Raw genomic sequence first — 22,535 nt, forward strand, 5'->3', positions numbered from 1 at the left:
AAACCAAGCCGTCGCTCGATCATGTTACATAAACGAATGCAAACTTCATTCGGCCAACCAAGCTTGTGTCATCAGTTCGTTAGGACCGACAAACGAGCTCGTCGTCCAGCAGACAAAACCTAAGCAGGAGTCGATCGTTCAAGTTTGCATCGACGAACTAAGGCCAGAGCGTCAAGTCGGAATCGGCGCCGAACTCGACCCAAGCATCCGCGAGCCACTCGTTCATTTTCTGAAACAGCATTCGTCAACCTTCGCTTGGTCGGTAGAAGATAAGCCCGGAAGACCCACAGATCGCGTGTCATGAGCTCAACATCGATCCAACGTATAAGCCAATCAAGCAGAAACGCCGAAAGCTCGGAACAGAGAAGGCACAGGCTGTCAACGATGAGGTCGAGCGGTTGCTCAAAGCAGGATCCATCACTGAAGTCAAATATCCTGATTGGTTAGCAAACCCCGTAGTCGTCAAGAAGATGAATGGTAAATGGAGGATCTGCGTCGACTTTACCGATCTCAATAAGGCATGTCCGAAAGATAGTTTTCCGTTGCCTCATATCGACCGCCTTGTGGAAGCGACTGCCGGTAACGAGCTACTTTCGTTTATGGACGCATTCTCCGGATAAAATCAGATTCTTATGCATCCGCAAAATAGGGAAAAGACATCTTTTCAAAGACCGCGGCATATACTGCTATAAGGTCATGCCCTTTGGCCTGAAGAATGCTGGAGCAACGTACCAACGACTGGTAAACCGAATGTTCGCGAGCCAGCTCGGGCGAACTATGGAAGTTTACATCGACGATATGCTCGTGAAATCACTCATCGCTTCCGATCACGTCGATCATCTTCGCACATGCTTCGATATTTTGGACCAGTACGGCATGAAGCTTAATTCCACTAAGTGTGTGTTCGGCGTAACATCTGGAGAGTTCCTCAGATACATAGTCACACGGCGAGGCATTGAAGCTAATCCAAAAAAGATTGCAGCTATACTCGAGCTCCCATCGCCGACAACCAAACGCGAAGTTCAGCGACTCACTGGACGCATTGCAGCACTAAATCGATTTATATCCAGATCGACAGACAAGTGCTTACCTTTCTACCAACTTCTTCGCGGTAACAAACATCTCGAATGGAATGAGAAGTGCGAAGAAGCTTTTGCTGAGCTAAAGAAATACTTGTGTACGCTGCCAGCCTTATCCAAACCCGAAACCGGCGAGACACTTTATCTCTACATTGCAATTTTGGAGTTCGCGGTCAGCAGTGTTCTTGTTCGAGAAGATCATGGCGAGCAGAAGCCAATCTTCTACACAAGCAAATCCCTTGATGGGTCGGAGTATCGTTACCCGACCTTGGAAAAATTCGCCTTTGCTGTGGTTATTTCCGAGAGGAAATTACGCCCGTATTTCCAATCTCACTCGATCGTTGTCCTAACTGACTACCCTCTTCGCACTATCCTCCATAGCCCAAGTCAATCCGGACGACTCGCCAAATGGGCCATTGAACTCAGCGAATATGACATTGAATATCGAGGAAGAACTGCAACGAAGTCTCAAGTCCTGGCGGATTTCTTGGTCGAACTCCCACCTGAGCTCGTCGAAGTTAATCCTGTCACGCAACCTTGGATTCTCCACGCCGATGGCTCCTCTTCCCATAAAGGATCCGGCATCGGGATACGTCTCAAGTCCCCCGAAGAGGAGGTGATCGAACAATCATTCCGCCTTGGCTTCCCGGCATCCAACAATGAAGCCGAATACGAAGCGCTAATTGCCGGACTACGACTTGCTAAAAATATTGGTGCCGAACACGTACACGCCTACTGCGACTCTCAACTTGTGGCTAACAAATTTCACAGCGAATACGAGGCCAAGAACGATCGCATAGACGCGTACCTCAAAGTCCTTAAGGATGTTGCTTCGAAGTTCTCAACCTTCGAGCTTACAAAGATACCTCGTGATGAGAATGCAACCGCCGATGATTTAGCCGCTCTTGCGACTAATTCTGATCCCGATCTTCGGCGAACTATCCCAATCGCGGCAATTGAACGACCAAGTGTCGAGCCTGCTCCGAACTGCAACATCATTACACGACGACGTAATTACGAAGTCCAACCCAATCTCGCTCCACCCCTCACCCGGAAGACGAAACCCAGAGAAGTCGTCACCGATCTCGACAACAACATGGACGAACAACCTGATAATAATTCCGATCTCGAAGACGAGTCCGAGGGTCAACACGTTCCAATCGATATCGAAGCCGAAGGTGAAGATGAGCCTGAAGATTGGACCCTAGAAATTGTGGGCTACATTGGAGATGGAACAGTCCCCGCAGATAAATGGGCAGCTCGGCGCCTCAAGGCGTGTGCAGCTCGGTACGTGGTCATTAAGGGCACTCTCCTCAGATGGGACGCATCCGGTGTACTCTTGACTTGTGTTCACGGCAACGACATCATGGAAGTAATGCAGAAAGTTCATGAAGGAGAAGGAGGAAATCACTCTGGAGCTCGGTCTTTGGCATTCAAGATCAAAAAAGCTGGCTATTATTGGCCCACTATGCTTTCTGAGTGCGAAAAGTATACAGCACGCTGCGAGAAGTGCCAACGTCATGGCCCGATGATCAACCTTCCTACCGAGCTTTTGATGACCTCGACCGCACCATATCCTTTCATGCGCTGGGCAATGGATATCATCGGTCCTTTTCGCCGCTCTACGACTCAGAAGCAATACGTTCTGGTCGTCACGGATTTCACCAAATGGGTCGAAGCCGAGGCATACCCCGAGATTCATGGAATCGATGTCAAGAAGTTCGTCTGGAAATTTATCATCTGCCGACACGGAGTCCCGTACGAGATCGTTACGGACAACGGAACCGAGTTCACTTCGATAATTTTCACAGATTTTTGCACCAAGTGGAAAACCAGACTAAGTTTCTCTACCCCACGATACCCACAAGGAAACGGGCAGGCCGAAGCCATGAACAAAACCATTATCGATGGTCTGAAGAAGCGACTCGATACCATTAAGGGAACTTGGGCGGACGAACTCGATGGTGTCTTGTGGTCTCACCGAACTACACCACGACGTTCAACCGGTCAGTCACCATTCTTCCTTGCATATGGTACAGAAGCTATGTGTCCAGCGGAACTCAACATCCCAAATATTCGTCGAACCATGCTCACCCACCAACCCGACGCGAATAACGATATGCTGCTCGACACAATCGACTTAGTCGAAGAGCATCGCGAATGAGCATTACTCCGGATACAAAACTACCAACAACTGGCAGCTCGCTACTACAACAAGAAGGTTAAAGGCCGTCACTTTGAAGATGGCGACCTCGTACTTCGTAAAGTCTATCAAAACACAGAAGATTGCGCAGGTAAACTAGGCGCAAACTGGGAAGGACCATACCAAGTAATGAAGGTTGTTAAGCCCGGCGTTTATCAACTCATGAAGTTAGACGGCACTCCGATCCCACGATCTTGGAACTCAATGCATCTCAAACGATACTACTACTAGTTCGTTACGAGTTTACCAAAAAAAAAAAAAAAAAAAAAAAGCCTCCGAACTACTTAGTCGGAGCAAAAAACACTTTTGTACTTAGAACTACGAATAGCTTGATCCCTTTAAAGGATACGTAGGCAGTTCGTTACCAAGTCCAACTATAACATCAATAAAATTTTATTAAGACAAAAACGTCTAAGTTCTAGTTCGGAAATCACAAGATACCGAACTCCTTGTTCTTACATCGACTTCCTGGCCAGTTGTTCGATAGCATTCCACATGAATGCAAACTAAAAAAGCCGAGATCCGTCTCGCGAGCACCCACATGGTGCCGTGGTAAAACCACATATCCAAAGCCGTGGCCAGTCCCGCAGTTAAATTTCTAAGTTACCAAGAACAATAAGCCGAGCACATCTCGCATACTTAGGTTCGACTTAGAAAAACCTTGAACTCGTTCGTGCGCTTACAAGAGTTCGAACTAATTCACTCTTCCAGTACGACACGATTCACTTGGGTTCGCCAGGCCGAGCTCAAATGCTCGCACAATAAGCCGAACTCCTCAGATTCGCACCGTAAGCCGAGTTCTCAACACTCGCAAAACGTAAGCCGAATTATCGCAATTCGCTACCGAAAGATAAGATTATGTTCAAATATCACCTACTAGTTGCTGATCTACTACTTAGGTGTTATCACAAATCGCTACCGATCAAATAAAGTCGAGTTCAGATTGAATATCGATCTACTACTTGAGAAAAATTTAAGGAAAAATTAAATACCATCAAAAAGAACGAAAAAGACATCTTATAAAATCATGCAAAAAAAAATAATAAGTTCAAGAACCCACCGAGGGTTAGGAAATAAAGCATTACATATAAAGTAACCCATGAAAGGGCAAGTGAGTTCGAGAAAAAGAAGAAACAGAAAAAGCATAAGCGGTCTTTGAGGTTGCAGCTTGATCGGCGTTCAGCATGTCCTCGTTCGAACCGAACTGCTCGCCTACCACCGGGTCATGAGCACTCTGAGTCACAGTCACGGCCGGCGCGTCGTCTTCCTCCGGAGACATTCACTTGTCCTCTTCAGTAAGGACGCAAGCGTCGACCGAACGGAAATCGTCTAGAGCTTTAGCGTGCTTTGCCTCGATGTCAGCTACTATCTCAGGCGGGACCTCGTACAAGCCTTTCTTCTTGAGCTGCTTGATGAAGCCGAGAACTCCGGTGAGCTGGTTGACCACCAGGTACGGCTGACGAGCCCGATCAGCATCATCCAAGCTTCGGATGACCTTCTCCAAGCGCTCGCAGGCCTTTGCGTGAACGCTCTTAGCTCGACCCTTCCAGTGGGACACCAAGTCCCTCAGCCGCTCTCGGTCTTTCTCGAACTCCTGAACAAGCATGCTCTGAGCCTCGGTCAGCTCCTTTCTCACCGCTTTCAACTCCGCGCTCTCTTGCTTCAGCAGATCGACCGAGGAATGAAGAGTGTCATTGATTTGGAGCTCGGTAGCAAGGCGCTCTTCCGCTTTGGTAACCCTCTCCTCAAGCTCGGCAATCCTGACCTGCTCGTCATACAGTGCGACTTCATACGCCGCGACTAAGTTGTTGGTCTGACTGGCGAGCTGCATAATGTGAAACATGAGTTAGAGCTCATACTCGGAAAAATATTAAAATCAAGGAAAGAAGTAAGAAAATTACCACGGCAGTTGTATGTGCGATCTCCTTGTATATGTTGGGGAAATGGAGCTCAGCCACTGCCGGGAGACTCGGGACCTGAGAAGAGATCATATGGTAGAGTTCGGCGCAGGCATCGATGTTCTCCTCGAAAGGAGTCTCCTCATCGTAGTCGAAGCAGACCTTCGCCCTCTTCGCTGGCTCTGGCTCTGGAGAACCCTCGGCGCTGTCTCCAGCTTGTCTCTTTCGAGAATGAGAAGCCTCAGCTCGATCTTGAGAAAGAGCGAGGTCGGTGGCTCGAGCTCAGCGGGAGCGTCCTGCGCCCGAGAAGAGTCTTCAATCCTCTTAGTCTTCTTCGAGGACTTTTTCTTCTTCAGTTTTTTCTGACCAGCGTGGTCAGGTGAGTTCGCAGCGAGCAACGGTTCTTCAGGTTGTTCCCTAACCTCTTCGGTAGCATGAACAGGGTTCGGAGTCGCGTCGTTCGGCTCCTCTTCGTCGAACAGAGTTGGGATCTCGTCCAGCGAAAGCATCCTGGCAGTTCGAGGTCGTTTAGCCTGTGGTTTTGGTGCTTTGCGTCTTGGAGCAGTTCGGGGCTTGCTAGCTCGAGCTTTTGGCTTCCGCGGTTTTGGTTCTCGGACAGAAGCTGTAATGAAAATATGTGTAGGAAGAGTTCAGAATAAAATCAGAATAAAACAAATAAAACTGAACTCAATAGTCGAACCTGCTTTCTTAGCTCGGCGCTGAAGAATCTCTTCCCACACTTCAGGCCAACAACGTTTACCGGCTTCGCTGAAAGCTGCTTCGAATTCAGATGTGAGTCCGGAGTTAAGAATAATGCTCGGGAGATGACGACCTGTAAAGAGGAATAGAAAGAGAATTAGCAAGATACAAAGTCAAAAATCAACTAAGTATAAGATCATCTAAATCTACCGATGGGAATCTTCCACTCCGATTGAGTTGGGATGTCAGAGTTGCTGACGGTGAGATCGTTCATCTCGAGGTAGAAATACTGGGATTCCCAGTCATTGAATTTACTGGGCTTAGCCCCAGTAACAATGTTCTTTCTCGGCTTGGCATTCGCTGCGAAGAGCCATTCCTTAGAAGAGGTCTTCAAACAGCCGACTGGTTGGGATTTCGCCGAGCTCGTCGCATAAGGTAACGAACCCTACGTAGTTTGTTATTGAGGCTGGCATCACCTGCGTGAGAGAAGGAATCGGAAGGGAGAGCCCGCACTGAGTGAAATACGTCAGGTAGATGCAAAGGAAACCTTCAGGAACGTCCCATGGTCGATCTCCAGCTTCCGGTATTATGAAGATGACCTTGTCTGAAAGCCCGTTCTCCTCGAGTACGGCTCGAACGGCACCCGGAGAGAGAGAACAAGAGGGCACGTTATGAGGACGAACAACTTTTCGCCTCGGAAGTGGCGGCGAAGCATGGTTCACTGCTTCAAGATTATCCTCGGTGACTCCTGCTTCGGTAGCGTCTTCCTCAGGATTTTCTTCTTCAAGTTCCTCGATCTCTTCGATCTCGTGATCGATACCATCGACGTTCGGCCCAGTTCGAGCTCCCGTTTCGCGACTCTGTAGCCAGTTGTTCGGTAGCCTCAACTTGCGGTCGAGATCGGCTACTGCTCGCGCCGACCGATTTGGAGTTTTTACGGATCAGTTGCGGAGGATTACTCTCCTTGTTGGATGAGTTCGTTGAATGAGGGTTTGAAGAGGAAGAGCTCGGCTCCGAGGATTCGCAGCGATCTTCCGGAAGGATTTGATTAGAAGAAGAATTAATTGAAGAACTGGAAGACATTTTGAGCTCGGAAAAGTAGATTCGAAGGAGATCTAAGAAGGATGAAGAACAGTTTGAAGATCAACCAGAAAAGATTGAAGATTGATCGGAGAATTTGAAGATCGAACGGGAAATTTGAAGATTGATCGGAAAAATCGAAGGTCTGCGGCGGCGGAAGTTGAAGAAACGAGAGAGAACTACGAATAAAAAACTAGGGAGAGAAACAAAAATCTAGAGAGAAGGGAGAGCAGTGTACCTTATATATGCTTGAACGAGAGTAATGAATGTGAGGAGAAGTATTTCCCTTATAAACAGTGGGAATCGTGGTTCCTCGATTTTCGCGAAGATCCCGGAATTCACGCGCTTCATTGAAGACAGGGTGCAAAATGTCCGGGAATGTGAATCGATTGCAGTTACCGATCTCAGTTTGTGACTTACTTTGAATCAAATGAGTTCGACTAAAGCCACTTCCTTTCATCGAACTAAGGGGGGGGGCTAACTGTTGGAGGTGAAAACCGCACCCCGGTTTTTTCCAGTACAAACCGAGATCGGCATAACATAAGCCTGGTTCACGAAGGAATGTACCGGGAAGACTGGGCCGAGTAAAATCTTGGGCCGAACGCAGCCCATTAAGCCAAGGTCGGCGAGAAGCTTCTCGAAGGAACCGAGGAGTTCCCCGAGTTCGGTCGAGAATAGGAAAGTTGCCTAAAGGAAAAAGGAAATTGCTACGAGAAAAGGAAAAGGACCGAGAGAAAAGGAAAGTCCTCTCGGTCCCATATCGCTGAAGATGCTCTCGATGACCGACTCAGAGGATATATATAAAGGAAGATGAATCGACACCAGAGAACACAAGATATTCCAGAGAAGACTTAGAGACTGAGAACTCATTACGCTAGATTCTTAGTTTCATAAAGTCTTAAGTTCGTTATTCTTTACTTAATAACCGAACTCAGTTGTATTCTCTCGATTTGATCTAATAAAACCGAGTTTACCGATCTAAAATACTGTTCTGCCCCTTGTCGATATTCACATATCAACATTCAGCTATAACTTCAATAAAATCTCTAAATTCTTTGTTTCTAAATTCTTTGTGTGATACTCGGTATCAACAAAGATTTGTATTTTTTTTTTTTTTGACAACAATCAAGATTTGTATCTTATTAGTATGAAGTAGTGTTATTGTTTTGTTTGCTTGCAAAATCTACTGCCAAATATTATGGAATTCTTTGAGTATTATTAATGGTAATGATCAAGTCTATATATAGAACAAGAGATTAGGTTTAGAGACCTAGATGAATATACAAGATGTATTGTCACATATCTTATAAGAAATGTATCCAACTGATTAATAAAAATCGGGTAAACTAATTCCAGATCCACCAAGATCATTAAAATATTGTCCAAATGAACCAGATTGAGTGGTGTGTAATGTTATTTTTATATTATAGTGGTTGAATTTAGAATAATATTATAATTTATGAAAGTTTTAAGAGAAAAAAAATAAATGGATTCATTTGTAATTTTTATAAATAGAGTGCATTATTAGTAATTAACAATAAAATAAAAAGAAAGAATATACTCAAAATTTTCTTTTTAGAATTGAAAATGGAGAAATACAACTCCATTTTGCAGTTCCCCCATTTTGGAGATAAAAATGGGGGAATACATTGGAAATGCTCTTAGCGTAAATTCGGTGACTGAGAGCATCTCTAACAAAGAGCTCTTAAGGGGTTCTTAGCTCTTTTATAATTAACATTTAAAGATTAAATGGGTTTAAAGCTTAGAACTTCATCAATACTACAAATATATGAAATGCAATAAATTTTAGTTATAAAATGTTTATATTTTAAATATTATAATTTTTTAAAAAAAATATTTAATTATTTTTAGAAATCTCACTTAAGATTCTACTATTAAAAGCTAAAAGAATTAAAATCTTTTGATGAAGTTTGTATATACAAAAATTACAAAAATACTATTAAAAAAATGGTAAGAACTCTTAACCATTTGAGATGGTCTTAAGATCCAAAATAATAGTTTATAAGCATGTTCGTTTGCTTGACGCGGGCGGTTGCGGCTGCAGCCTGTGGTCAAATGATGTTCGTTTATTTGTCGCAGGAGGCTGCGGCTAAACACAGCGTCAAAATTTTTGAATGCTGATTTATTTCGCGATGAAACTATTGCGATTAGCCACAGAGACAAAAGTATGGCAGTCAAACAAACATCAACTTGGTTGCATCTGACCACAGCGTCTAGCCGCAGGCCGCAGCCGCAGCCGCAGCCGTCCACGTCAAGCAAACGAACAGAACTTACACCAAACCCCTATCTTGTTGTATAAAGTCTCAAAACCCATACAACTAAAAAGAGAAAGAGTGAAACATTTTTTTTTTTCGTTTTCTCAGTTCTATTAGCATTTGACATTCTTCTACTCACTCAAGTATACGATTTATTTGCTGTATATTCTTATTTTAAGTCATTTGAACAATATAAACGAATAACGGAACAACAAAAGTATCAAAATATGAATTTTTTAAGTTTAAGAATTTGATTCGATTAGAATTTAAGTATATGGCAGTGCATACAATTATTTTTTATCTTACATAAGCCTAATTTTGTCATAATAAATGAACCATTTGGTGTGGAAAGTTTTGTTACGAGGCCTTTTGGGGATGGCATACGGTTACTGACGGAGGGAAACCAAATAAATAAATGCAACTTAGAGTTATGGCTTGATACTACGTGTAGGACCCGTCAATTAACCTCAAATCTTAATGGCTTTTCAAATCTTGATACATACATTCTGGGAGGATTAGAAGAAGAAATAAACCTTTTAAGAAACAAAAAAAACACTACAAGAAAACATCTTATATTCTTACTAGAATTTTGACGAAATATTTGATAGGAAATTTTTATGACCAATTTTCTATGCAATTTTAACAAAAAATAAAAGTGATGGGAAATTGGTAGGAAATTTCCTACCAAATATTTTGTCAAAATTTCATAGGATATTTCCTACAAATAACCTACCACGCGGTCAAAATTTGAAAGGCAAGTGATAGGGCTAATGGCTAGTAAGTTTTTTTAGGAAATTTCCTACCAATTTTTGACGAAAAATTATGTGTAAGAATATCGTAGGAATTTGGTAGGAAAATTTCAACTGATTTGTCCCACATCAATGATCTGAGATAATTTACATGAGGAAGCTGCTCTATAAATAAGACCTTCATCTTCCTTTTAATTAATTTGTTTTTTTCTATATATAATATCTCTATATATAGTATCTCTATATATAGTAATAGTTGAATTAATAATTAATTCATTTTTTAGTTTAAATTTAATTTAATTTTTAATTTAAAAAAATAATTTTTTTTTTACAAAATCTGGCAAATGGTAGGAAAATGATAAGAATATTTGAAATTTGAAAGAATGAAACTGAAGGAAGATGGAAGTAATTTGGTAGGTACTTTCTTACGAATATTCTACCGCGGAAATTTTCCTACCAAAATTTTCGTAGGAAATTTCTTACGATTTTTCTACCTTTTAAAATTTCCGACGACATAAAACCTAAAAAATATTTGGTAGGAAATTGGTAGGAAAAACTGGTTTCCTACGATTTTCTGATAAAATATATGGTAGGAATATGTGATGTTTTCTTGTAGTAAAAATAATAATAGATGCAATTTTTTTCTACTTAAAATAAAATTTTACCTATGTTTATGAGTCAAATTTTTTTAAATATTTAACCTACATTAAGAAATCGTTAAGTTTAATAAATTTGTAAGAGATAAGGTTTAAATTTACAAAGATAAAGATATTAAAAAAAACACCAAAATGTTTAACGTTAAGGATTATTCTTTTTTCCCATAAAATACAATTAGAATTAAGACGTTAAATAGCGCATTCATGGATATTATTCATGTGCAAAATTACAAAAAACATCAAAATGTCAAATGAATTAAGGGTCCCATGAATTAATGACGAACCGATAAAGACTGAGTCAGAGTTTTGTAAGTATAATGGAAGACAAAAGTCAACGCCTGAAATCAAGTTGTTATAAGAAGGCCCATCAACGCGACTCAACCTAAATAACTACAAAATAGAAAGTATATTCTGTAATTTGGATATTAAAACATAAACGATATTATCACAAATCATTAAACAATACACATCAATAATGTGAAGTTTTCTCGCAATCGGATCGAATTGAAGATTGAATATCGTTTCTGCCAAACAACCAATATAAATCATTCATGGCCGTCCAAGTGACGTTTACGTTCCTCTGGTCAATTGATTATTTATTATCATGTAGTACGTAATCACCAATCACCATGTACATCTTTGATTTTTTTTTTTTAATGTTTGGGCAATTTAATACATCAAGAGAATATGCTATCCAAATTCTACCATTTTATTAGAAAAAATGATAAATGGTAAAATAGTACAAAGTTTGTTTGGTTATTGCATATGTTTTTCCAAAAAATATGGATTGTGCACTTAATTTTATCAACTACTTATTGTTTTCAATAATACGATGTTTTAAGACAAAGAAAACAGAACTTATTTACGATTTTTATCACAATGTTCTCCCCTTTTTCTTCCAATTTTTCTAAGACATTTTTCATATAATAAAAGGTTTCCAATCTCTAATTATGCTTAATTTGTTCATTATATTCGGATACGTTTATATGACCAAATGCTATTGGTCTTGTAACTTACTAAGTCAGCGAATCACTTCCTAGCATAAAAAGACTCGATCACTTATAATATCTGCTAACCAAAAGAAGAAAAAAATAAAAGACTCGATCTCTTCTTATGGAATGAAAAAAAAAAAAAAAGATTAATAGTTTCTCTGTAGACCCAGTATGTAGATGTCTGACTTCTTTTGATTTTACAAGGATATTGACTTCTTTACCTTTATAAGGATATTGATCTTTATGCAAATGATCGTTTACGCATGTCCGTCCCATGATCTTTGAAATTTCAAATATTCAACATAAATCTAAAGAAAACGAATGTTTCAAAATTTCAAAAACTCAGTGTCCACATATAAAATATATAAAAAAAATAATAAAGCTTTAACACAAAAAAATATGTAAAATAATAAACAAAATCAACGTAAAGGAGACCGGTTCCACCGGTAACCTAACTATCTTTTCTTAAATCTCTCATCTTTCTCGCATCTCTCTCTTGATACATTCCACATTTATTTCAGATACTAGAGATTAACTCGCCTGAAGCCGAGTTTCTTGACTTTGACCCATTAAAACCAAAAAGAAAAAAAGAAAAAAAAAACTACAACGAAGGGTTTTCATACTTTTGGTTTTCGTTTTCCGGCGAAAAATATGGACCAAGCGACGCCGGAACATAACACCTCCTCCTCACACAAGCGTTTAAGCGTGAGCTATCTCGTATCTCTAATGGTTCTCTGCGCCAGGCATGCAAATCGGCTCTCGAAGAAGCTTAAGCTAAAGACCAAGAAGCGAACTCACATCAAAGATTCCGGCGACGGAGAAAGATTCCGATGGAACCTGACGAGCTCGCCGATGAGATCTCCTCGGGCTAAAGAGTTGTTCACGGCTTTGAGCAACAAGGCGATGACGATGGTCGGCCGGAAAAATACCGGATACGGCGGAGGTTTTAAGCCGGAGAAGAAGAAAGCGGCGGCGATGGAGGAAGAGGCGGAGGAGCATGGCCTTTGGCAGAGAGAGATATTGATGGGCGGCAAATGTGAGCCGTTGGATTTCTCAGGTGCGATTTATTACGACTGCAACGGACGGCAGTTAAAAGAGGTGCCTCCGAGGTCTCCACGTGGCACTCCGTTACCCATTTACCCGACCCGTTCTTAAGTCTGGTCGCCGTTAAACCTGATGGGGACGATGGACTTTTACTAACAGCTTCATCGAGTTATGTATGTATTATAAGTATGTGATTGTGTATCTCTTTTATTATAAGTTTTTTTTGTTACAAACATTTTACATTTGGATAGGCCATTGAAATTTCAGGATGCAAAGTTTAAAGACTCTAAAACTATCATGCAATTAATACTTTAGTTATCATATAGCTTTTGTAATCTTATTATAATTTTTTCCTTTATAGGTATAAAAGTCGAATTGATTTCGATTAATTTCAGGTTGGCTTTTTTTTTACAATTACTCAAGCTTATATATATTTTGAAACGAGTTAATGATAAAAAAGAATTATAGTAAATCAGAAAATTCGAATATATATCCTATTAAGTGATACTTTTAAAGTTTAAATTTCTTGTAAGAGAATAATACTGAAAATGATTCAATATTGCTAAGATTATACTTAGACCATGTTTTAGCCAACTCTCACAGATAGCATAGAGCCAATAGTAACTGAATAACAGCCTTTTGAAATTTCAAGTTTATTTATTTTCAAACAAGAGTATATTGACTCGATCCGATTGATAATTTCATTTGACTTAGTTTGATTCGGTTAGTTGTTGAGAAAAATCCAAAACATAAATCAGGTACTTTATTATTATAATACGTATCATCGATTCGACTCACTGAATGTTTGCAAATGTTATAGACTTATAGTTTATCATTGACTAAGAACAAGTCAGCGGTAAAAAAGGTTATAAAGCCACGTCCAAAACGGAAAATAAAATTTCATTTTCACTCTTTTCTTCACTAAAAAACTTCATACCTACATAATATTGTGTTTTTAAAAATCGAAATATACTACTTACCAGATCTTATTATAACTGCCAAGATTATGCTAGGGTAAGGCCAAAACAATTAGATATCCTCAAGATTATTAATTAGATTTGCACAAAATAATGCCTCAAAACAAAAACTAAAGTACCTGATTTTCTCATAAGTAACATTTCAATGAAATGATTTCATACAAACACAAACTAAATTTCAAAACATGAATTCTCATTATACATCATTGATCATACCAAAAGAGACAGAGAAAAACAACAACAGAATTCTTTTCTAAAAGAGTAATTTTCTACATAACACTAACCAAACCGTACCGGTGAAGCTTTTCATGCACCAGGTGCTGCATCTTTCAGCTTACCATGAAAGTACCCACCGGCATAATCTTTGACATGAGCCGCCGTGTCATAGATTCGACTCCGAGCATAGTCCACCTGATCCGACCCAATCGGATGCATGCCTTTGTAATACCGATACATCCACGACACAACAGCCGCGGTACCGAATACAAATCCGGCTAGGGACAAGAATCCGGTAACAAGAAGAAACAAAGGGATCCAGATAGGACTTGAGATGATGATGATTGGAAGGAAAGCGATGAACCCGAGGACGGAAGCTGTGACCGTGATTCCGGTGAGTAAGAGGAGGATTCCACCGGAGATGAAGAATGCGAGGAAGCCAAAGAGCTGGCCGGAGTAACTAGGAGCGTGTGGTTGTAGCTGACGGAGGAGAGATGCGATTGGATGGTTGATATTGTTGCTGCGTGGGACGGTGGTTGAGCCGTAGATGGGTCTTTGTTGGATGTGGCTAGGGTTTGCTCGGTCAGCCATTATCGGAGAGGAGAGAGAGATGCATGAGGAGCGAGAGAGAGAGAGAAGAGAGGGTGAAACAAATGGAGACAGGTTCCGGAAGTAAAGGCGCATGCATGCAAACACGTGGAGTTTCGGTCTTGTTTTTACCGACTTGTTTTGTTCTGTGTCTACCATCCGTAGAAAAACCAATAATTTTTCTTTTTCAATTGATTAAGTAAATCTGATTTTAATAGGAGTATATGATACAAATATGAGTAAATCTTATTTTTTGGTGCTGAAAATGATAATGTACATTTAAAATTTTACAAAACTTAATATAAGTAAAATAGTAAATAACTATTCGATATCCATGAATTACGCTGCAAACCATGCATGATACTTTTATTTTTGAGTATGAAGCATGCATGATACTTGTTCATTTTTATATAATAAAAATCAGTAATGCTTATTTACTTTGATTTTATTTTTATAAAATGTTTTCATTTAAAATGCATAAGTAAAAGATTACAAAGTCATATAGTTTATTGAGAAAGTTGTGTAAGATATCTTGTTCAAAAAAAAGAAAGTTGTGTAAGATATAAAAAACTTAACAATAAAGTAGAATTTGTTATATAAGAAGTTAATGATTTTTTTTATGTATTATTATTATAATATAACCGATTTACTTTTGTATAAATACTAGAGTTTACTACCTTTGAACTTAAAAATATAGAGTAGAGCAATGTTTTGCTTTTGTCTATCTCCTCCACTTATCTTCTCTTTTCTCTTTTATTCTCTATATAATATATAGAGATATATATACATATAAATATATGTTTTTATTCATAACAAGTTATCAGCATGATTGATTCTTAATTCGTCTATATTTAAAAGTAATATTTAATTTATGTTTAGTCAATCTAAACACTAAAATTTATGTATTTCCAAAAAGATAGATCGTACTTTTTCTATTTATGAATTATTTTGGGATGATATGCTCTATCTTTTCCGAACAAATAATTTAAATTTATGTTCATATTATTTTCAAGTTTATATATTATTTTAGGATGATAGGCTATGCCTCATTCGAAGCAATCATTATAGTAGGCACTGCCTCCACGATCATGATCATATGATAAACTATGTCTTCTCAGATTATATATATAGAGTACAAGATTAAACCTCCTGCATGACTATAAAATTATAGAGTGGAAGGTTAAGCATCCTCCTTGTTTATATTTATAGAATAGAAGGTTATGCCCTTCTCCTTGATTAATTTTTTTTTATAGAGTGGTAGGTTGTGCCTCCTCTTTTATTTAATTTATGTTTTTTTATATTAAAATTTATATTTGTGGAGTGGAAGATTCAATCTCCTCCTTGCTAATATTATGGAGTAGACGGGTACACCTCCTCTTTGATTGTATATTTATGGAATAGAAAGTTAAACCAGCCACATGATCATAAAATTATGGAATTGATGGTTTAATCCTCCTTCTTAATCAAATTTTATGGAATGGAAGGTTAAGCATCCTCCATGATCACAAAATGATGGAATGGAAGGTAAACTTCCTCCTTGTTCATATTTTCTAGAGTGGAAGGTTAAGCCTCCTCTGTGACCACAAAACTTGGAGTAGAAGGTTAACCTCTTCCGTGTTCATAGTTTATGGAGTGGAAGGTCAAGCCTCCTCCTTATTCATATCTATAGTGTGATAGGTTAATCTTTCTCCGTGTTCATGTTTATGGAGTGGAAGGTTAAGCCTCATCCTCGTCTTCATATTTATGGAGTGAAAGGTTATGTCTCCTCCTCATTTTTATGGTAGGCTCAGCTTCTTTCAAAAACCTATGGAAACTATATCAGATATGTTATTATTGTGAATCATTATGTTTAACTATCTGATATATTTTATCAATTATAATATGGGTTAAAGACATCAAAACATGTATTCAAAAATCAAAACTTCTGTAAGAGCTAAAAGCTTCAAAAGAGCTAAAAACTCCATAAAAGCTATAAGTTTTGGAAGAGCTAAAAGCCCCGTAAGAGTTAAAAGCCTCAGAAGAACCAAAAGCTTCGTAAGAGCTAAAAGCTCCGGAAGAGCTAAAAGCCCCGTAAGAGCTAGAATCTTTGGAAGAACTAAAATCCCTGTAAGAACTAGAAGCTCCGGAAGAGCTAAAAGCTCCGAAAGAAATAGAAGCTCCAGAAGAGAAAAATGCTCCACAAGAGCACACGATGGTGACATGCATATATGTGATAATAAAAGAAAGATGGTAAGGGTATATACCATAGTAAACCTGAAGTTTACTAATTGAATAAACCGGTTAAGCCATCCTGGTAGTTCCAATGATATAAGATCATTGAGAATACATGTTGAAATACCGGAAATTTTTTCAACTATTGCATGTCATAAAGAAAAAAAATGAAGCCATCGTGAAAAGTATCCATGGATGGATCACCATTTCTTTTGGTTTAAAGCTCATTGAATATGTAGTTGATCCTATAGTGAGATTCAATTCAAGATGGATAGACCTTGAAAGTGCCATCATCTCGAGGAGGAGAATTAAAGAATCCCACATCAAGTGTAAGCTGAACATCCAGAAGATTATGTTCGCACTCAAAATGAGCTTAAAATAAAGCAAATTTAAGATATTGCAAAACCAATTATGGTGATTTGCATGTTGTTGCAAAGAACATGCAGTTTTGCATGCAGTAAACAGCTGTTGGATGAAATTCATGAAATGAATTATTATGGATCCTTGTATGAACCTGAAGTTTATATTGAGTGAAAAGGAAAATCTCATATCCCAGCTGAGCTTCACTTAAAATAGATGTCCCTTAAGGACAGTATATTTGAGTCTATGACACGTAAGAAACGTAATAGACTATTTTGGTTCCAGATCTTCAAAAAGAAAGGAGAACAAGAGGATTAATCTCTTGAAGAGATTGAATGATATGGTTATTTATAAAATCAGGTACCTGAATAAAATCGATGATAAGAGATCTCGATTTACCATGTCATCATGAAAAAAAAATGGAACCAAAAATTAACCTCTAGAGGAATTAATCCCTGGAACACTACTCGATCGAATTAAAGAATGATGATCATCAAAACTCCCGAAAAGTTTTTGAGTAGTATAATAAAAGGGATTATTCCAGAGGTGATATCTTGAACCGGTAACAAGAAATATATTTACGACACGTTTTATCGATTTCTACTTTGATGAAAATGAATTCTCTGCAATGAAGGAGAGGATCTAGAGAATCACCAAAAGATAGCACAAAACTGTATATAAACTTTGGCTTATCTCGATCCTCCTACCAATAAACGTGAGGTGGAGTTCATAAATTGTACATTTGCAAAGTTTGGCAAACCAGTTACTTGATGCGTTCAAAGATATAAGCTGGGTGATGAAATCATATATATCCCTTCTGCTAATGCTCCATCAAAAAAATATTCCAGAACAAATTATTGATGAGAATCTAGCAAATGAACCATGGGTTGAATTAAAATGCGGGAGGCCGATGGGCTTGTAAGACAAAATTATCCTCCTAAATAAAAAGGTTCTAGAAGAACCATATAGAGAAAATGTATTGAAGACATTTTTAAAAGGTTCCAGAAGAACCATATAGAAAAAGTGTCTTGAAGACATTTATGAAAATGTTCTAAAAGAACCATACAAAGATATATATCCGGAAGACATAAATGAAAGGGTTCTATAAGAACTATATATAGAGACTCGTCTAGAATACGAGTGTAGCTGCACTTTTTTTTCCTTATCATGGTTTTTGTCCCAATGTGTTTCCATGAAAAGATTTTAACGAGGCAGCAAGAAACAAACAAAATATAGATCTCCAAAGATGTATACTTCCGGAAGAAGAAGTATGATGATATGCGTAGATACACTCTTTTTCTCTTAGTGGGTTTTCTATGCTAAAATTTTTAATGAGGCATAAAAAAATACGCAAATGATAGACATCTAAGAGTTCAAATGAAAAGTATTATAATTCTAATGATGTAGAAATCCAAACTCATCTATCAAAAAGAGAAACTCTATCATCTAAACATTTAAAGAAAAATAAGATTATATAACTTTTTCAAAGGAAGCACTGCTGCTTTTTTTTTCTTTGTTATGGTTTTTGTCCTAAAAGAATTTTTCCATAACTAACTTTTAACCAGGCAGTACACGACATATCGACGGTGATGAATAATCAAATTAAAAGGAGTGTTATAAAACAAATTAATGATTATCCATATATATTATTATAATATATGTCACCTACCTCTTATAATTTAACCGATTTACTCTTGTATAAATACGAGAGTTTGCTTTGAACAAAAAGAATATAGAGTAGAGCAATGTTTTGCTTGTGTGTATCTCTTCCACTCATCCTCTCTTTTCTCTCTTACGCTCTATATAATATATATGGAGATATATACACACATAAGTATCTGCTTTTATTCATAACAGAATTTAAGAAAAGATAGGAAAAATCAAGAGAGTTAATCCACTGCGGCTCTGGCCACCATATTCCACATCCCCTATAGCCTCGCCTATCATTGTCCTTGACATCTTTTGAATTTTTGGCTTAGGCTTTATTGGTCTTCTTCTTTGGGTCTTTAAAGATGTGTCACCTATCTTAATACTTATATAAACTCCTGAATCTAACGCAGCAAATTGATTGCTACGAAAGACATTCCTTTGCACAGCGTCAATAGATGAATCTGATATAGGAGTTAAGAAAGATACCAAATCTGAAGAGGATGAATTGATAATGAAGCTTCTGTGGTGATGGGAGTAGTGCTGCTCGATACATTAGTGATTGATGTTGTCTCAGTTGGGACAGTCTTAATTTGTCAAGACTACTGTTGGTGGAGTAATATTGGGGTTCACTAACGCAGTAGAAGGATAAATACCATTTTTGGTGACATTTGGTGTTGATAGTTCAGCCTCATTACAAGATGAGACTAAAGTGATTGGGGCTGCAATTGATACAACATCAGTGGTTGAAGCCTTAACGGCTAGTATAGAAGTTGAATCCATAGTAGGAGCAAGTACTGAAGGAGACCCATGTGTTCATTGAACAGTAGCATTTTGTTTTTTATTTTTCCGACCAAAAAGTATCGCATTAACCTAATTAACTACCTAAATACAACATCCTCTAACCCGTTGAAACATGCTCGGATAATAATGCTCTGTTTATTCCTCTTATTTCTTTTGTGTAAGATGTACGAACTTTGTTTATTATTCCCATCTTGCAAGCATATATATTTTGTCAAAATTTTACATTAAATTGAGGTTCTGTAACCATTAATATGTAGTGATATGATATGATATCCATTCAAGTTAAATTTAATTTTCAATCTGAAGGAAATTGCTAACAGTCTAGATTTCGCCAAGCTTTAAAACCTCACCTGAAGCTTACGGGTGACGAAAGGACAAATCTATAGCTATCAAATCATATTCAAAACAAGTATCATGCCTATTTGCACCAACAAAAAACAAAATTCATGCCAACGGGAAAGAAAAACAATAGTCACAAAACATAGAGAAATGAATTGTCCCACAAATTGGTGAAATCCATATATATAATTATGAAAAAATTCCGATTTTTGTGATTTAGTCGAACGATATTCTTTGGTAACATCAGTTGAGAAAATTGAATAAAAAATAAAGAAGAAGTTTAAAGCGAATAAACAACAAAACAATTATATATATATATATATATATCCACAAATCAAACTAGAATATACATAAACTTACACATTTTCAGAAACTAGTATACAGTCAGAAGAATTAAACGATTTCAGCTCGTATGGCAATGGCTGAATCCCCTGCAAATCAGGTTCTGGTGTGAACCACACTGGACGTTTTGACTCGTCCATTTTCCTAAATGTGATTGATATTCTGGAAAAATAAAAAAACAAAACCAAATAAATAAAAACAATATTTATTATCATGTAAAAGAAACGAATCAAGATTACCTTTTCGTCGGAACTTCAGGTACACAATGCCTAGCTACATTAGCTCCATTCCCGTTCAACACAAGCACCGATCTAAAAGAAGTTATAATGATTTTGTTTTACAATGTTCCAAGTAATTAAATGACAAATAAAATTTGCAAGCAAAGATAAGAATTTACCCGACCGGAAGCGGTAAGGAGTATGAACCACCCGAATATTCACCAGTTTCCTCAACTTTGAGGTTTGATCCGAAGAGGATATTGCATTCACTAAGGAAAGAAACTGTACAGAACGGGCGAAGGAAGTCGTGATTATCGACATGAGGAGGGATGCAATCACCTTCATCATAAATGTTGACTACGCAACAATCAGGCACACAAGTTGGAGGCAGAACATGCCATTTAACCATCCTTCTAATGATCACCTTGAATAGACAAGGTAATGGATCCACAGCTTCATGTCTAAGTATCCCTGCCGGGTTTCCAGCTTTGCTCTGTCAACATAAGAAGGAAAGCCAAAACCTCTTCACTCTTTGGAACTCACAAGAACTTGTAAATGAAGAAAAAGACCCATCAAGAAACGGTTTTTACTTACTGTTCGGTAGTTGAAACAAGCACCGAATTGAATAGCTGAACGTCCTTTGCCTCGAGCAGTAAATGCACGCTCTACAAAGTGATAAAGTTTGTAAAGTTTTTTGGAGATTAAGAAAAAGAAAATAAGGATAGCTTTAGCTATACCTACTTACTTAGTTCTCCTTTTCTTCCCTTTTCTTGTAGTTCACACACTTTATCAACAATCCTTTTCTGTTCTGCTGCATTGAAAACATCGCTGTGCAGCTCGAGTCCTTCGAGTATGTTGACCATCTCCCCATTAACTCTCTCCAAGCAAACAAAATCTCTCTTTCTCTTCACATTCATTGCGCGGATATGCTCTCTCTGTTCCCTAGACAGTTTATGCTTCTCGAAAGCATTGCTATCTGATTCTTTCTGATCTTCTTCCTCATTGAGCTCATCCTCCTCCAATACTATATCATCATTAGCATCTTGTGAAACTTCTGTTAAGGATCCAAATATAATATTAGCATCATAAACTGTGTCGTTTCCTTCATTATCAATTCATATTAATATATTCTTACTGGTTTCTTCTGATTCATTATCAATCAATATCATCCTCTGTATAAACTCGGTTAGTGCTACGATTTGTCATAAGCAATCAAACGGTGGATAATTTAAATCCGAATACAAAAAGAATGAAAGAAATCAGATAATTTAATTCAACAAAATTGTGAGTGAGCAGTAAATTTTTAACAATAGTTCCCCTTTAATTGTTCAAGTCATCAAACCTAAGGTCTCAATTAGATTTGCCAGAGCATGAGTCTGAAACGACAAAGAGAAATTTCAAAGAAAACTTCTCTCTTTTTTTTGTTTTTTAGAATTCCAAGTTACCAAAAAGATTTACCTCCAAAATAATGGTTACATTCGTTACCTTGGACTAGATCGGAGAGAACGTAGACTTCTGAAGCGAACTCCGATTGCCGGAGAAAAGAGTCTTTGTCCATCGATTCTGGTTGATCAGAATCTCGCAATGAAATGTCAAATACGAATGTAACCATGATTTTGTCAAGTTTCTTATAGTCAACGTATTGGAATATTGACTTTTATTAGTTCTTCAGAATCATCTTACTTGTCTTACAAGAAAGTTGAAGTTTTCTTCTATTGTTGTATTTGAATAAACTATCGTACTGTATACCTTTGGACCATTGTGTTCTGACTTCTGACCAAGTGCCTCATCCGAAACCGGGTTTAGCAAAAACTTCAATTGATTATGATACTCTGTTTCATAGTTATCCCTTTGGGCTTTGGGTGATACTGTATTCATGAAGAGAAGATCATTAAGAAGACTACCTCCTTCAAAATTCTCACAATACAAACTATCTACAGAGGAACAAATTTGGGGAAATATCTCCAACTTTGAAACCTAGAATTTGTGGGAAATTCCTTTCTCTAATCCATTTTAACACGGCGTTTTAACATGTGTGTCATATTAAAGATTCTCTTACGGCACACAAGGAATTACTAATAGTTTAAAAACGTCAACGACGACATCAATTTCTTTACATGATCTACCATTTCTAATAGGCTAAAACGACAGTGTCAT

The 22,535-nt window shown here is 38.0% G+C and overlaps 5 protein-coding genes across 5 annotated transcripts; 2 read left to right on the top strand and 3 right to left on the bottom strand.

Moving 5' to 3' along the window:
* The first annotated feature begins 777 nt into the window (after positions 1-777).
* Positions 778-3,243, top strand: LOC112082935. The gene has a single exon (XM_024150654.1). It carries the CDS (start codon positions 778-780, stop codon positions 3,241-3,243), a length of 2,466 nt encoding a protein of 821 aa, XP_024006422.1.
* Positions 3,244-4,561: 1,318 nt separating this feature from the next.
* Positions 4,562-7,419, bottom strand: LOC112082936 (meiosis-specific protein ASY2-like). Its single transcript, XM_024150655.1, has 7 exons — positions 7,198-7,419; positions 6,356-6,739; positions 6,090-6,255; positions 5,881-6,012; positions 5,378-5,802; positions 5,184-5,258; positions 4,562-5,107 (listed from the first exon to the last, which is right to left on the bottom strand). The coding sequence occupies exons 1-7, from the start codon at positions 7,417-7,419 to the stop codon at positions 4,562-4,564; spliced, it is 1,950 nt and encodes a 649-aa protein (XP_024006423.1).
* Positions 7,420-11,893: 4,474 nt separating this feature from the next.
* Positions 11,894-12,973, top strand: LOC18011445. The gene has a single exon (XM_006393259.2). The coding sequence runs from the start codon at positions 12,284-12,286 to the stop codon at positions 12,785-12,787; it is 504 nt and encodes a 167-aa protein (XP_006393321.1). The 5' UTR covers positions 11,894-12,283; the 3' UTR covers positions 12,788-12,973.
* Positions 12,974-13,756: 783 nt separating this feature from the next.
* LOC18011449 (oleosin 16 kDa) lies at positions 13,757-14,505 on the bottom strand. Its single transcript, XM_006393260.2, has one exon. It carries the CDS (start codon positions 14,458-14,460, stop codon positions 13,960-13,962), a length of 501 nt encoding a protein of 166 aa, XP_006393322.1. The 5' UTR covers positions 14,461-14,505; the 3' UTR covers positions 13,757-13,959.
* A 5,647-nt stretch (positions 14,506-20,152) lies between these two features.
* Positions 20,153-21,939, bottom strand: LOC18011450. The gene is made up of 6 exons (XM_024150514.1): positions 21,864-21,939; positions 21,124-21,432; positions 20,973-21,043; positions 20,558-20,871; positions 20,400-20,471; positions 20,153-20,322 (listed from the first exon to the last, which is right to left on the bottom strand). Exons 1-6 carry the CDS (start codon positions 21,934-21,936, stop codon positions 20,175-20,177), a joined length of 987 nt encoding a protein of 328 aa, XP_024006282.1. The 5' UTR covers positions 21,937-21,939; the 3' UTR covers positions 20,153-20,174.
* Between the last annotated feature and the right edge of the window lie 596 nt (positions 21,940-22,535).

The sequence above is a fragment of the Eutrema salsugineum genome, unplaced genomic scaffold (genome assembly GCF_000478725.1).
Source record: "Eutrema salsugineum unplaced genomic scaffold, Eutsalg1_0 scaffold_7, whole genome shotgun sequence".
NCBI lineage: Eukaryota > Viridiplantae > Streptophyta > Magnoliopsida > Brassicales > Brassicaceae > Eutrema > Eutrema salsugineum.